Genomic DNA, 12,394 nt, shown 5'->3' with positions numbered 1-12,394 from the left:
AATCAGGAAAAATACAGTAAATGGACAAAAGTACAAAGATTCACAAAATGTTTAGGGATATGCATACCCCTGCATATCCCCAGAAAAAAAAGCACTGACTAAGATGATATGCAGAAAGCAGTAGCAGCTCATCATGCTGTTCTGCAATGATTCAAGATGTGTGCTCTCTAGTGTGTGGTTGTTTTTTCCTAGATGCTATAGAAAACGTACTTATTGAGTATTGAGAAAGTTACAAGGGTATGTATGTTATAGGAATATGTTGGCAACTGAAATATTTATCAGAGACAGAAACAAAGACATAATCTGAATTCCAGAATATAAAATGTTAAGCATACAATGACTGCATTTGAACATCCTGCTATACTATGGTTCTCTGAGACCAAAATGAGTCCAGCTTCGTGAGTCCTATTAGGATCACATAATATTTTGCTTCTATTTTTGGTTTGTAATGACAAACTGTAGTTGACATTAGCTATGGTAAGTGTAAAGCAAGGGTGGAGAACCTGTTCTCTCCAAACATTGTTGGACAAGTTCCATCATCCCTAAATACAAACAGTGCTTGTTGGATCAGCCAGTTGGAGTCTAAAACCATCTGGAGGACCACAGGTTCAACAACCCTAGTTTAAAGCAAGCCCACTTTGAACCATGGTTTTTGAAACTGAATGGTTTGAACTAACTATTGTAAATGTAAACCAAAGTTCTGGGTCTGGCTGTGTGGAAGGAGGAGAGGCAGATCTGGGAATGTGCAGATGTGGGAGGAAGCTAGGCTTGTTCACTGCCTGCTAAACCATAGTTAATATCACATACAAACATAGACACTGAAAGATTTATTCCATGTTATAAACCTGCATTTCCTGGTGGTTTCCAAAATAGGTATTAAAATAGCGGCCAGGCCATGAGCCTGATGAGCTCTTTTTGTTCAGCAGAATTCCTATCCCTTTACAGTATTTGCATTTAATAAGTCATTTTGCTTTATAAACCACTTTGAAAAGCTGTTTAAAATACAGCACTGGGAGGTGGGTACAAGACAATATGCTTTGTGGAAAATGTTTTGATGCGTACTAGGCCCTATATAAATCTAAAGCGTTTTATAGATTATAACAAGAATATTTCTAGTAAAACATGATCAGCATATAGTCTTTTATTTTAAAAGGCAACAAAATGTTCTTACAACTGTCTAGATGATACTTACATAAATACTAGGTGTAGGTGGATTAAGCTTGTCCTTTGGCAGGGGAGGATATGGAGGTGGTGGTGGTCTTGGAGGAGGACATTTATCCAATAAAATGCTACTGTTAGATAAGCCATTTTTACCCAGATTCCTAAGGAGAAACAAAAACAGTTATACAAACACCTAATGAATGCAGAAAAATATGAACCTTTAATTACTATAAATATAATTCAAAAGTGAACTGATTATCAAGTGTGAAAAACACACACTCTCTCTATACATATATATGAGCTTTTTATATTTGAGTTTAAGATCAATTTCAATAGCAGTTATCTGAAAAATAGATTATTAACTTGAAACATTAAGTAGATTATTGTCTCCATTTTAAAGGAGCATTTGTTCACATGGGGCTGTAGCCAATGTTAGTTCTACTCAGAGTTGATGAAACCAAGTTAAGTCATGTCCATGAATTTCTTTGGTTTTTACTCTGAATAGAACTAATGTTGGATGCAACTCTTGGAAAGTTGGAAGACATCTAATTAGGTTCAGAGAGCATCAACATAAATATATTCAAAGGTATCAGTGCACTCAGAGGAGTAGGAAACAGAGCAAAGGTAGATGCGCGCATCTAGTTGCTAAAAGCAAAGAGCTAACTGGGAACTTCATTCACCTCCCCATTTCATAGCCCAGAAGGGAGGGATAGAGAAGAACAGCAGGAAAGAAGGTAGATAGCAAATAAAACAGCTATGTGACCAGTAAATCCTTCTGATAGAATACAGGAAAGCACATGCACATGAGTACATGGGCACACATACACATTCAAAAGGGTCTGCATTCATACAAATATCAGAGTTATGCCATGGCTGGGGGTGGCAGAAAATTTGAAGTCCAAACCCAAATCTTCTCTTTAAAAACAACACACAGTAAAACTGGTACAGCTTACGAAAGCTGCGGATTGTGAATTTTTGGAACGTGGAAGTACTGGAATGGGTCACTTCTGGGTTTCGGCACTCGCGCATGTGCAAAATCACAAAATGTCACGCACATGCACAGAAGCGCTGAATCACGTCATGCGCATGCACAGACATAGTGCTTCAGGCTGCAGAATGCAAACGTGCCTCTTGCACAGATCACGTTTGCAACCAGAGGTATGACTGCATTACAATAAATCTATTAAAACTTTAAAAAAGGAGTAATTGTGGCCACTAACTATGGTCTGATCCACCATAGTAAAACTAAACTGTGGTTTAAAGGTGCTGTGGTTTACAGCTGCTGTGCTGCTAGGAGACAGGCAATGGCTTAGTTTAGTGTAATGTCTGAACCTGGTTCATGGTTTGTTTCTTTCCAAATAAACCTTGATTTTGTTCATGGCTTACCACTCATGGTTTCAAAGTAAGCTAAACCACCAATATGCTACCAGGAGCGTGACACCAGCAGGAGAGGTGGTAGAGTGAAGTGGTGCATGGAATGAACTCATGAATTTCAGCAGTGTGCTCTGGGGCTTGATGCACGACCACATTTTAAAGATTGTTTAGTTTGACTATGGTTTAAAGTGATGTGCAAATAAGCCCTACTGTGTTTTGCAGATCTCCTGAGATAAGCTTTATTCAATTTCAGAAGTTTCATAACAGTATAGGAAATGTCTAGAATGATAAATATGCTGCGGGGTCTTTTTTGACATCTCTAGAAACATTCTATTTTTATAATATTTGATGTGAGGTAGTCAAAAGATTTAATTAAACAGCTGTGACTGCATATAGCAAAGAACAGATGAAAAAGAAGTATTTGGGGAAGGAGTAGTAGCTGGATGAAAACATCAGCATTACATTATTATTTACTTATACAAGCCAGGATTGAACTTTTAAACAGATCACGATCAAAACACCCTTCCCCAACCTATTGCCCTCTAGATATTTTAGAATACAACTATCACCAGCCCCATCCAGAATGGCCAATGGTTGGGGGTGATGAGAGCTACAGTCCAACAACATCTGGAGGGCACAAAGCCAGAGAAGAATGGTCAAAAGGAAACCTTCCCAGCCCATATTCAATATCAAAATTCAATATGCTGCTTCTCTCCAAAGCAACCCCCAAAGCAGGGGGTCCAATTCTATGCTGACTTTATGCTAACAGGAGATCATCCTGAGAACTGTCATCATCACCACCACCACCACCACCACCACCACCATATCCCACCTTCTTCTCAAATGAGCCCAGGGAAGCAAACACTTAAGTGATAAAACAACAGAAACATTTAAAACAAATCCAATACAGATACAGATTGGGAAAGATGTCAGCTTAAAAGGCAACTGAAAAGAGTATGATCTTCAGGAGGTGCCAAAAAGAGAACAGAGATGGTGCCTGTCTAGTAGTAGTAGTATTAGTAGTGGTAGTAATAAGAATAATAAATCAAGGGGAGGGAGTTCCACAACACTGAAGGCCCTAGTCTGACATGGTGTGGATCTGATAAGATCTTCATCTGTAGAGTGCAGGGGGTCAATTTGGCATATAAAGGATGAGATGATATTTCAGATATCCTAGCCCCAAGCTGGGTTACAGATGCGTCAGGTTGTGCGATTTTGTGTTGCGCACTGCGCCGAACCCAGAAGTTCCAGAATGGGTTACTTCCTGGTTTCGGCGCTCGCACATGTGCAGAACCACTAAATCGCGCTTTGCGCATGCGCTGAATCACGACCTGCGCGTGCGCAGACGCGGCGCTGCGGGTTGCGCACGTGCCTCCCGCACAGATCACGTTCACAACCCGAGCGTCTACTGTATACACCAAAAGCACCACCTTGAACTTAGTCCAGTAGATAATTGTCAGCCAGTGCAATTGTTTCAACAGTGGGGTAACATGCTGGCAATATCCTGCCCCAGCTGCAGCTTCTGGACCAAGCATCAAGAGCAGCCCCACAAAAAGTGAATTTGAGTAATCCAACTCAGAGGTTACCAGTGCATGGATGACAGTGGTCAGGCAACCCTGGTTCATAAACAACTGTAGCTGTTTTACCACCCAAAGCTGGCAGAAGGCACTAGCCACTGAGGTCACCTGAGCCTCTCGTGATGAAGATGGATCCAGAAGTACCCCAACTACAAACCTGCTTTTCAAGTGAGTACAACCCCATCCAAAGCAGGCAACTAATCAATTGTCCAAAAGCAACAGTTTCTTTGATTTAAACACTACAATTCAATAGATGTGTTATAAAATTTAATAATATTTATTTAATTCTGGAATCTATTCTTAGAATATATTAATTGTTAGAATATATTAATTTCTGGAGGGTTTGATATGCTAAGTGAACCAAAATAAAAATGAAAAGCTACAGAGAAAAATGGTAATTGTAATTATAATTATTCTTCTATTGGTAAGGTGTTAAGAGAACTTTGTTCAGTGCTTCCTGCGTTGTCTGTTAAGAAAAATTAACAAAATAATGTGCTGCCAAAACAAAATAACCTCAAAATAAGTTGTCAGAAATAATATGTCTTGCAGAGAAATGTCAATGAAATCAGAATATAAAGAAGACCAACATTTAGTGTTATGAATACATTTTTTTTTTTTGCCTAAAATATAAAGCATCTTTTATTCCTGAAGAATCTTTGAGGATTTCCCAATTCACCTGGAGCAAATAACAATTGCTTCCAAGGGAGTAGACAAATTGTAGCTACACCAACCATTCTTCTGCCACACCGCTCTATCTTTTCTGTCTTTCCTCTTTCAGGCCATTTAAAGCTGCATACCAGACAGCAAGTAATATGGTAGAGCAGTATTGTAATAGTTGCATGCACTCTCCCCAACCCTCTCATCTTAAGGAGACAGTAGAATTGTGTGCATAACACTACAGTGACGTGGGCGGGAAGAGGATGAAAAGTTTGGGATGTGTATGTCTGGCTTCTGTTTAGTTATTTTTTAAGGCTGAATTAACCACAGTATTAACTACCTTTCTGCATTCCACTTTGTCAAACAATATGTTATTTTTCTATAACTTCTAGAAATAAATCTGAAATCCTTTCAATCTTCTCGGGCCTTACAAGTATATGCAAAGGGGGAAAAATGGGGAAAACAAATTATATTTAAGGAAGATGAACAGAGATGCTTAAACAGGTTTAAACTCTATTAAATATAGTGTGAAATCCCATGTTCCGCTCACACTCGCAAAATGACTGTCCATCCAGAGAAGGCATTGCCTAACTTAAAGGGAGGGGATGGGGGAATATTTTCCCAAACTCTGCTAACCTATTCAGCTCCCTACATTTGTAAAATATCTGTTCTAGAAGGTTGGGGAACCCTCCAGAACAGTATGGAACATTGTAGGGAAGGTTGAAGGGCGGGGAGGAGGAATTGAAGAACACCCGTACCCTGCTGGACTTCCAGTATGGAAAGCCTCTGCTAGTTCACAACTCACTGAGTGAGCAGAATGGCAGCAAAGGATTCATTAATCAACAATATATTAATAAGCTCTGTTGTTAAATATTTACTAATATGCTGCTATTAAATTAATAATGGCCAAGTTATTAATTAGCTGCTGTGGAACCATTTCAAATAGGGAGATAACATTTTAGATGATTGCAAGGCTAACATTCAAACGGATTTTAAAGATTTTGGTAATCACAAGAAACAATAATAAAAGAATAAGGATGGGAAGGCTTGGAAAGTAAGGCAATATTGAGCCCAGTAGGGCTGTATCTATGCTAAGGTCCAATGTGTAGATTATATATTTGCTTACAATTCTCTTTCCATTTCCGGAAGTCACACCTTATTTTTAAGTAAAACAAAATATAAGATTTAAGTGAGATATTAACTAAGCCTCAGCAATGACTTCTATTCACAGACAAGCTTTGAAAAACAAGTTCTAATGTGTCTAGGATAAAACATATATACTACTAATACATAAAACCCTTTACTCACATGCTACTGAGGTTATAAATATTAAACATAAAGCTACAAAGCTACTAAATATAAAATGGAACACAGAGCTATATACAAATGTTCTACACAGCTTGTCTCATGTGCAGATGGAGTTCCTGGAAAGCAACCGTATCTTTATTTAATGCACTATTGGGGGCATGGCAGTAAATGAAAAGGGTGTGTAACCAGTCAGAAATGAAATTTCATTGTTGCTAACAAGTTTGCTCAGCAAATTAGGAGTGCTATACTTTTACCGAGCATGATAAAAGAATGCAAGGATATTAACTGAATATTTAAAATCTAATAAAACATTTTACCAATATTTATACTAGGAATTACCTGGTAAATATTTTATTCAAGTATTTAATTTTTCTCATTGATTTTAAACTTGTTGTTTGCTGCCCCGGGCTCCTTAATAATCAATGGAGGGTGAAATAATGCAGAATATATCATAAAATGCCTACAAGTGGTAGCTCATGCTTCCAACAATATACAGTTCTTGTTAATCTCATCTTAATAGAGCACATCGTAGAAAAAATGAACAGAAATTTAAAGGCAAGCATCCTTCAATGGAACATCTTTCAAATAAGAATAGGTTTAAAAGGACAGATTAAAAAGCAGAATACAGGTAGCAAAGGGATTCCCAGCAATTAAGACAGATGCTGAAATTTAGTAGCTTTACAACAAATCTTTACACATAATATACACATGACTATAGAATTCAGTAACATGACATTAGGAATCTTGTTGCACCTGCTGCTCTATGATCTCTTAGATTATCGGTCAGTCCCCAACACTTTTCTTCCTTCTCCTACCCTACTTTATATTTTCTTGTCCATTCTAATGTAAACAAAGAATATTGTAGCACTTTAAAGGCTAACCAATTTATTATGGCATAAACTTTCATGAATTAAGAGCTGTTTATCAGATGCATTGAACGTTATCCTTAGATGGCAGGATAATGGGTGCAAATTTTTAACCTCTCTCTACATCCATTAGTCTTTATACCTGTCACTTGAGGATAACATTCCTTGAATATGATTAAATAGACGCTAATCCAAGAAAGCTTATGTCATAATAAATGTTAGCCTTTAATCCAACTTCAGGGTTCTGGACCCTCTCATTTCTAAGGCCCAACTGTGCTTCTGTAGTAATCTTCTTCCCTCTGTGTTACCTCAGATGGCAGGGAGAATGTAAAAAAGAGTAGGGGGAGAGCACATTACATACATAAACACTAGGAAATTTTTTTTTGGGGGGGGGGGGGCTGCGCATCTGTTAAGAGTCCCTGAAAGTCAACACTACTCCCCTGCATCTAATAGTTGCAATTATTAAGGGACAGAGTAAATGAGGACCACATTGCACACAAAAGTTCTGAAGCACTGTGACATCTACTGGGCAGGATCAAAAGAGCTAGTTTAGGGTTGACCAGGAACTTATATTACCCAAGGGAATTTCCAATTTTCCTTTGAATTGAGGCCAACTACCCTTTACTATACAACTGTGTTAAAAGACATCTGAAGGCAGCCCTGTATTGGAAGGCTTTTAATGTTTAACGTTTTATGACGTTGCCCCGAGTGGCTGGGGCAACCCAGTCAGATGGGTGGGGTGCAACTGCTACTACTACTACTACTACTACTACTACTACTACTACTACTAATTCAATACTACCCTTCATGTGAAGATCATGGGACAGTTTATAATATTAAAAACACAAATAATGCATACCATAATAACAAACAAAAACAATACCCCCCGAGAATTCAAAATAGATGGTTTAATTGGCCAAAGGCCTGGGAGAACAGGAATGTTTTTGCCTAGCATCTAAAGATATGTAATGAAGGTGTCAGGCAAGGCTCCCTGGGGAGAGCAATCAAGAAGCAGGGAGCCACTACAGAAAAGACCCGTTCTTGTGTTGCCACCCTCCAGATCTCTCGCAGTGGAGCTACACAAAGAAGGGCCTCAGAGGATGATCACAGGGTCTGGGTAGGTCCATATGGGGAGAGGCAGTCCTTGAGGTATTGCGGTCCTGAGCCATTTAAGGCTTTATAGGTCAAAACAAACACTTTGAATTGAGCCCAGAAACTAAGGTGAGGATTCCGAACTATCTTCAGAGGCAGCCCCAGGTATAATGCATTGCAATAATCTAACCTGAAGGTTAAGGTAAAGGTAAAGGGACCCCTGACCGTTAGGTCCAGTCGTGGATGACTCTGGGGTTGCGGCGCTCATCTCGCTTTACTGGCCGAGGAAGCCAGCGTACAGCTTCCGGGTCATGTGGCCAGCATGACTATGCTGCTTCTGACAAACCAGAGCGGTGCACAGAAATGCCGTTTACCTCCTGCTGGAGCAGTACCTATTTATCTACTTGCACAGAAGTTAGACTATCCTTGTCCAGATAGGGGCACAGCTCAGCCACCACCAAAGCTGATGAAAGGTGCTCCATGCCACTGAGGTCACCTGAGCCTGGAGTGACAACAATGGATCCAGAAGGACCCCCAAGCTGAGTACCAACTCCTTCAGAGGGACTGTAACCCCATAAAGAGCAGGCAACATACAATCCATCTGGTCTAGGGAACCACACTCTTAAATCAGGATTAAAGGAGGAGCATAGCTGGATGCCATCAGTACATTGCTGACAACTTACTCCAAAGCACTGGATGACCCCACTCAGAGGTTTCATGCAGATGTTAAACAACACAGGGAATAAAATTGAACCCTGAGGAACCCAAAATTGTAGGTTCCATGTGGTCAAATAACACTCTCCAAACATCACCCTCTGGACATATACATCCCTCACCCCTAATTTGGACAGCCATTCCAGAAGGGTACCATTGTCAATGGTATCGAAATCTGCTGAGAGGTAGAGGAGAATTAACAGGGACACCTCTCCCCTGTCTTTATCTCAACAGAGGTTATCATACAGGGCAACCAAAGCTGTTTCTATGCCAAAAATTGGATATTTGTTTATGCAATTCAATATGCCAGGCAGCAGTATGTCATACATAATTTGTAGATTCTTTAGAATAATGAAACTAATTCCATGGCCCTTTGTTTCCTAGCGTTAATCTCTATAATAGACATCCTAGGAGATTCTAAAGTCTGACAAATAAATATTCAAGTTCACTAATAGGTCACAAATACATATTTTCAGTATATACATTTCAAGCTAGTTATTGTTCAATATACTGACATAAATTTCATTTAATTCTCTCCCCCCCCCCCAAGTTATAGCTAAAGCTAACTTTATTCTAAACAACTTCAAAACAAGACATTCTCAAATAAGATCTACAGTATGTAAAAATAAATTAATTTATAGTTACAGCTGAATACTTCATATTCCTTTAAATAGCAACTTCAACCATTTTTTTTTTAAATCACTTGGAACATAAAATTACAGATTTTCTTTTAGAGGAGTTTGATCACTTACCTGCATGCTTTTAGAACCTCTGCAGAACTGGGATATATAGATACCGACATTGATGGTATGATCTGGGGATTAGTCTTGTGAACAATAAGAGGAGGGTTGGTTTTTATGGGGCTCTGGGAGTCCTCCAACGCCTCTCCGTTAACTGCATGTCCACTATGAGGGCTGTTAAGGCTGGTAACACTGTTTGTGGTAGTCTGTTCAGTAGATTTTGGAGAAGGTGTTGCTGTGGAAATGGCTGAAGATGGTGAGGAGGCAACAGAATTCTCAGTCTTTGTATGAACAGGTGGATGAATGTTATTGATTTTGTCACAGGTTCCAGTACCCACATTGTTATTGGCTTTTCCCATCAACAAGGCAGAGAGCTGAGGATTGTCTGAACTAAGTAAACCTGGTGACTTAGAATCTCCATGGCTAGGGCTAGAAACAGCATCTGCCGTCACCTGATGGACATGATTAGGAAGTCCTTCTACACTGGCAGTGCTGTTAGGTGTCTCTCCAGAATGCCTGTTTGTGTCAGGCACTGCTGATGTGTTTCCTGAAGGCTTGCTCTCTTTGGTTAAGGTAATGCCTTGTTGTCCACCTGAGGTAGCAGTGTGAGAGGGGAGGTGATTGAGAGCAGCCCCCTGTGTTACTGAATTGCTAGGCATGGTAGGATGTCCATTCTGATTTTGAATACCAGTGCCAGCTGCCTGGAGATGCTGGGAAGGCCCAGTGGAAGAAAGAGGTCGTTCACTATTAGGACCTGCCAAATGTGAACTCTGACCTTTGTGAAGCCCCTAAAGAAAAGAAAAATAGTTTAGTATTTAAATATCTCTATCTATAATAACAACCTTGAACATCCCTGGTTGTATGTAAGTTAAATACTTGCACAAAAACACTGCATGACAGAAATCAAATGTAATTTGCACATTTTCATTAGTTTTAAACACAAATTTTCAAGTAAACAGAAAAATGTTGTGTGCTCACAAAAGCAACCTTGAAATTAAAATGTCAGTGGGAAGAAGCTGCCTTCACATCCCCAACCTCTTGCAAAGGGAGCTGAGACAGCACTACAGAACTAACTGTTGAACATGAAGCTCATTTTGAGAAGGGATAAGGACAGACAGCCACCTGCAAAGATCCCAGAACACTACATGGCATTAACTATTAACTAGCTGAATGTACACTAGAAACTCAACTGTTTGCCTTGAGGGCAATTCTTATGTGCCATAGGCCATAGAGCAAGTGGCTATTTGCAAAATACATTAAATGATTAACAATACATAGCAAAGCAAATACCTTTAAGTCCCATCTATAAAACAAGTGGATTGCAAATATTGAAATGTCTTATCTCCCTCTTAGTTAGTAAAACCTAAGAGCTTCAAAACTATGGATATTATAACCACCAGGCCTTAGCAAGACATTTTTGCCCCTTAGACTCAAGATCTGACATAATTCTACAACTTTACTTAAACAAGAATAATTGAGAGAACAACCCATGTGCCCTGAAATCTCTATATGGCCTAAAAACACCCTAGAAAATAACCTTTTCCAGTCAGCTATGAAAAAGCATTTAATTGTCAGAAATTTATAAATCTGAGGCAGCCTAGCAATGAAGACAATATCTGGATTCATCACAGTCCCTGTGAACTATATGCACATGTAAACAGCTTTGCTATCAAGAAATTAACATTAAGGCAATAATACACCCAACTAAGGAGTCCCAAAATGGAGAGATGCACCCGTAAAAAAAGCTGCATGGTTCTTTTATGACACTGAAGCAGTGTATTACCATCCAGGTGTTTTTGACTATAACTTTTCTTCAGTTACAAGCAGTGTGGCCTGTCGCTTGATAAGCATTCTAGCTTTTCTAATGTGCAAATAACTTGTTTGTGCAAATAACTTTTGTAAATCAAGATACTTTCATATTCAACCCATATATAACCCTCTTTTCATACTTCCTCCCCTGATCTGTATCCTCTTCTCTCCAGCCCCCTCCACCTACCAAAATTATCTCCAAGCGATGCATTTCCCCCTTCCATTTCTTTTCCTTTTTTGCCAAATAAATTTTTATTAGTTTCCCAATATTTCCCCAATAATAGCCCAATTATAACAGTATCAATTAATTCCCAATTAATACAATTATTCAAAACCAATTAATTCACTTTAGTTAGTGGCTCCCCGCATGGTTAAAGTTTAGCCCTTCCATTTCCTACTGCTTTTTGGAAATGAGTCACTACCCCCCACCCTCATTGCTTTGTATTTGAGAGCCACTGAAGCAGGGATGGCAAAGCCTTTTGGCTTCAAGAGCTGCATGTAGAGTAGGCAGTGGGTTGTTCTTTAAGAGTTCTAAATTAAAAGAGTTTGTCTGCTTCTACTGTCATTCAGATCCAAGAGTCCGAACTGTTAAACTGCCGCAGGTAATATTCTTCCATATCATCTTAGCAAGGACTGCCTGGCATTGCCCAGGAATTCAAAGAAACTCCAACCCTACCCCACAAAAAAATGTGATTTTTAAATGGATAATGTAATTTGCAGTTTAGGGCTATGCCACATACACTGGCACATATCTCATTGCATCCAACAGCATACAAACATAGACAAAACCTCCACCTTGGGAAACTTTGGAACCAACATGCAAAACTGGGTGAAGTCACATTTCAGTCGGCCATCTTGATTCAAAATGGCATCAGGCATCCAAATATAAACAAGGACCACTGCCTCCACCTCAGGAACCATCACACCAAGTTGAGTGACAATATCCCAGGATGCATCAAAATTGGCACACTTGCAACCTTTCACACCAAATACTTTCACAGTCTTTAAAATATTTAGAGGCATCCACATCAGCATACATTGGACCCATCACACCCCAAACTGGCTGAAGTGACAGCCAACTCACATTTCAAAACCT

At 39.3% G+C, this 12,394-nt stretch overlaps 1 protein-coding gene across 3 annotated transcripts in view; it reads right to left on the bottom strand.

The window, feature by feature from the left end:
• Window positions 1-12,394, bottom strand: part of KDM6A (lysine demethylase 6A) — a 102,187-nt gene that overhangs the window by 22,787 nt on the left and 67,006 nt on the right. For all 3 annotated transcript variants that reach the window (XM_081907801.1, XM_081907799.1, XM_081907800.1), the window contains 2 exons: window positions 9,502-10,277; window positions 1,193-1,322 (listed from right to left, as the gene is read on the bottom strand). In XM_081907801.1, the coding sequence (XP_081763927.1) occupies window positions 1,193-1,322; window positions 9,502-10,277 (906 nt within the window). The remainder of the gene's footprint in view (window positions 1-1,192; window positions 1,323-9,501; window positions 10,278-12,394) is intronic.

This window comes from Podarcis melisellensis (assembly GCF_964234715.1).
Source record: "Podarcis melisellensis genome assembly, chromosome: 4".
Classification (NCBI taxonomy): Eukaryota; Metazoa; Chordata; class Lepidosauria; order Squamata; family Lacertidae; genus Podarcis; species Podarcis melisellensis.
Note: the sequence above shows the minus strand (reverse complement) of the source record. Positions and strands in the feature narration are given on the sequence as shown.